Raw genomic sequence first — 1,755 nt, 5'->3', positions numbered from 1 at the left:
AGGCAGTACACAACAGAGACATAAAAATACCACACATCACACATGCAGCCCACTCACTGGCTTTATACAGGACTTTGTGTTGTTTACACCCGTGTTTACAGCAGGCACGAGGTCATAAAACAAGCCCACCCGCTGGATCTGACCCCGCCTCCTCGAGACGCTCTGGAATCCATTCGATTGGCTAAAAGGCATATCCGGTCAAAAGCCAGAGCCAATCAAAGGGCTCCCTGTGCTGTGTTTGAACCGGAGGGAGGAGTTTTAACGGTCAGGCGCTGTCTGATGAAACAGACTGAAGGATCTTCTCCTCGCGCTGCTGAAGCGGATCATTATTATTATTATTATTATTATTATTATTAATAATTACATCAACATGGACCTGGACTCGATGAAATACTCTGAGCTGAGAAGCCTCGCCAAGGAGCTGGGCCTGAAAGCAAACGGGAAGGTAAGAAAACGGTTTTAAACACCAGACTGGTGCTAAATGTTTATTCATTCATCAGCACAAACAACTGCTTCAAATACCAACTTAAACTGTGCAACTAACAAACATTCATCCTTTTAATGAGCACAACAAGAAAATCAATAATAATAATGATAAATCTCCTAACTTCTTTATGCACAGTGTCCTGAGACAGTGGGTTGGGACCTGGACATATAGAAATAAACTTGAATCTTGATAACTATCTTATAAAAACGATTTTTCCACAAACAAGAAGTCAAAAAGCATTCAAAAATACATGCTTGAACATGTTTAAAAATCCATTTCTTTGGATCTTATCCATCACATTTGTCCAGATGTAGCATATTTAATTTAATCCATGCAGGGATGTTTATTTTCACATCTTCTCGGTTCCTTTCAGGCTGATAAACTCCTGAAAGCGATAAAACATCACTACGATCAGGAGAAGCTGAAGGACCTGCAGGTAACGCACCTGCTGCTGATCAGGATTGTGTTGAAACTGTGTCTGATTGGGTTTATTTAGCTGTTGTTTTGTCATTTCAGGACCAGGATCCTGTTGAAGAGGAGGATAAAAACCAGGTGTGTGAGGAAACTGCTCAGGATGTTTGTAACGTTGACATGTTTGTAACAACACGTCGAGGGAAAGACAACACCAACAACAGAAAACTCAACGATCCTGCAGCAGACTGTGACCTAAACATCACCCCTGAGGTACCTCTAAAGTAGGGTTGGGCGATACTGGCAGACAGATTAATCATGATTAATTGTGGTATTTAGCTGATAACAATTAATTTGATGATTAATGCCCTGGACACCCTTATGTCCTGGTCAAATGACCAATTTGGTGGGAAAGATTTGCTCCTCTGTTCCAAATTGTGTCAACTGTACATCAAATGTTAAATTGTGTTGATAGATAAATAAATTACAGACCTTTTTTTAAAATGTTCATCATATTTGAAGTGGAGAGGAGCACCGAACAGACTGACTGAAGACATCTCCCCTGGTGCCATTAATCAAATTAATTATCAAGTGCCAAAAATAATCGATTCAATGTTTTTCTGATGATTAATTGAGCACAATACGATTTGGGCCAACGGTATTATAAAGATTACTACATTTCATTAAATACGCACTGTTATTTGTTTAATACATACCTGCAAATGTGTGTTTGCTATTTGATAAAACCTTTAGAAAAACCTGTATGAGTTGTTTATATTTACAGCTGATTATAGAATCAAACTAGTTTCAGATGATCCACAGCTAACTGACCTACAATATCACAACATACACTCACA

At 39.0% G+C, this 1,755-nt stretch overlaps 1 protein-coding gene across 1 annotated transcript; it reads left to right on the top strand.

Moving 5' to 3' along the window:
* Positions 1–240: 240 nt before the first annotated feature.
* LOC106511984 (nucleolar and spindle-associated protein 1) lies at positions 241–1,171 on the top strand (the record flags this gene model as incomplete). The annotated part of the gene is given in 3 exon segments (XM_014000692.1): positions 241–445; positions 861–923; positions 1,004–1,171. Coding segments are annotated over 3 exon segments (306 nt in total), but the record flags the coding sequence as incomplete, so codon positions are not given.
* Positions 1,172–1,755: the final 584 nt, after the last annotated feature.

This window comes from Austrofundulus limnaeus, unplaced genomic scaffold (assembly GCF_001266775.1).
Source record: "Austrofundulus limnaeus strain Quisiro unplaced genomic scaffold, Austrofundulus_limnaeus-1.0 Scaffold3766, whole genome shotgun sequence".
Taxonomy (NCBI): Eukaryota; Metazoa; Chordata; class Actinopteri; order Cyprinodontiformes; family Rivulidae; genus Austrofundulus; species Austrofundulus limnaeus.
Note: the sequence above shows the minus strand (reverse complement) of the source record. Positions and strands in the feature narration are given on the sequence as shown.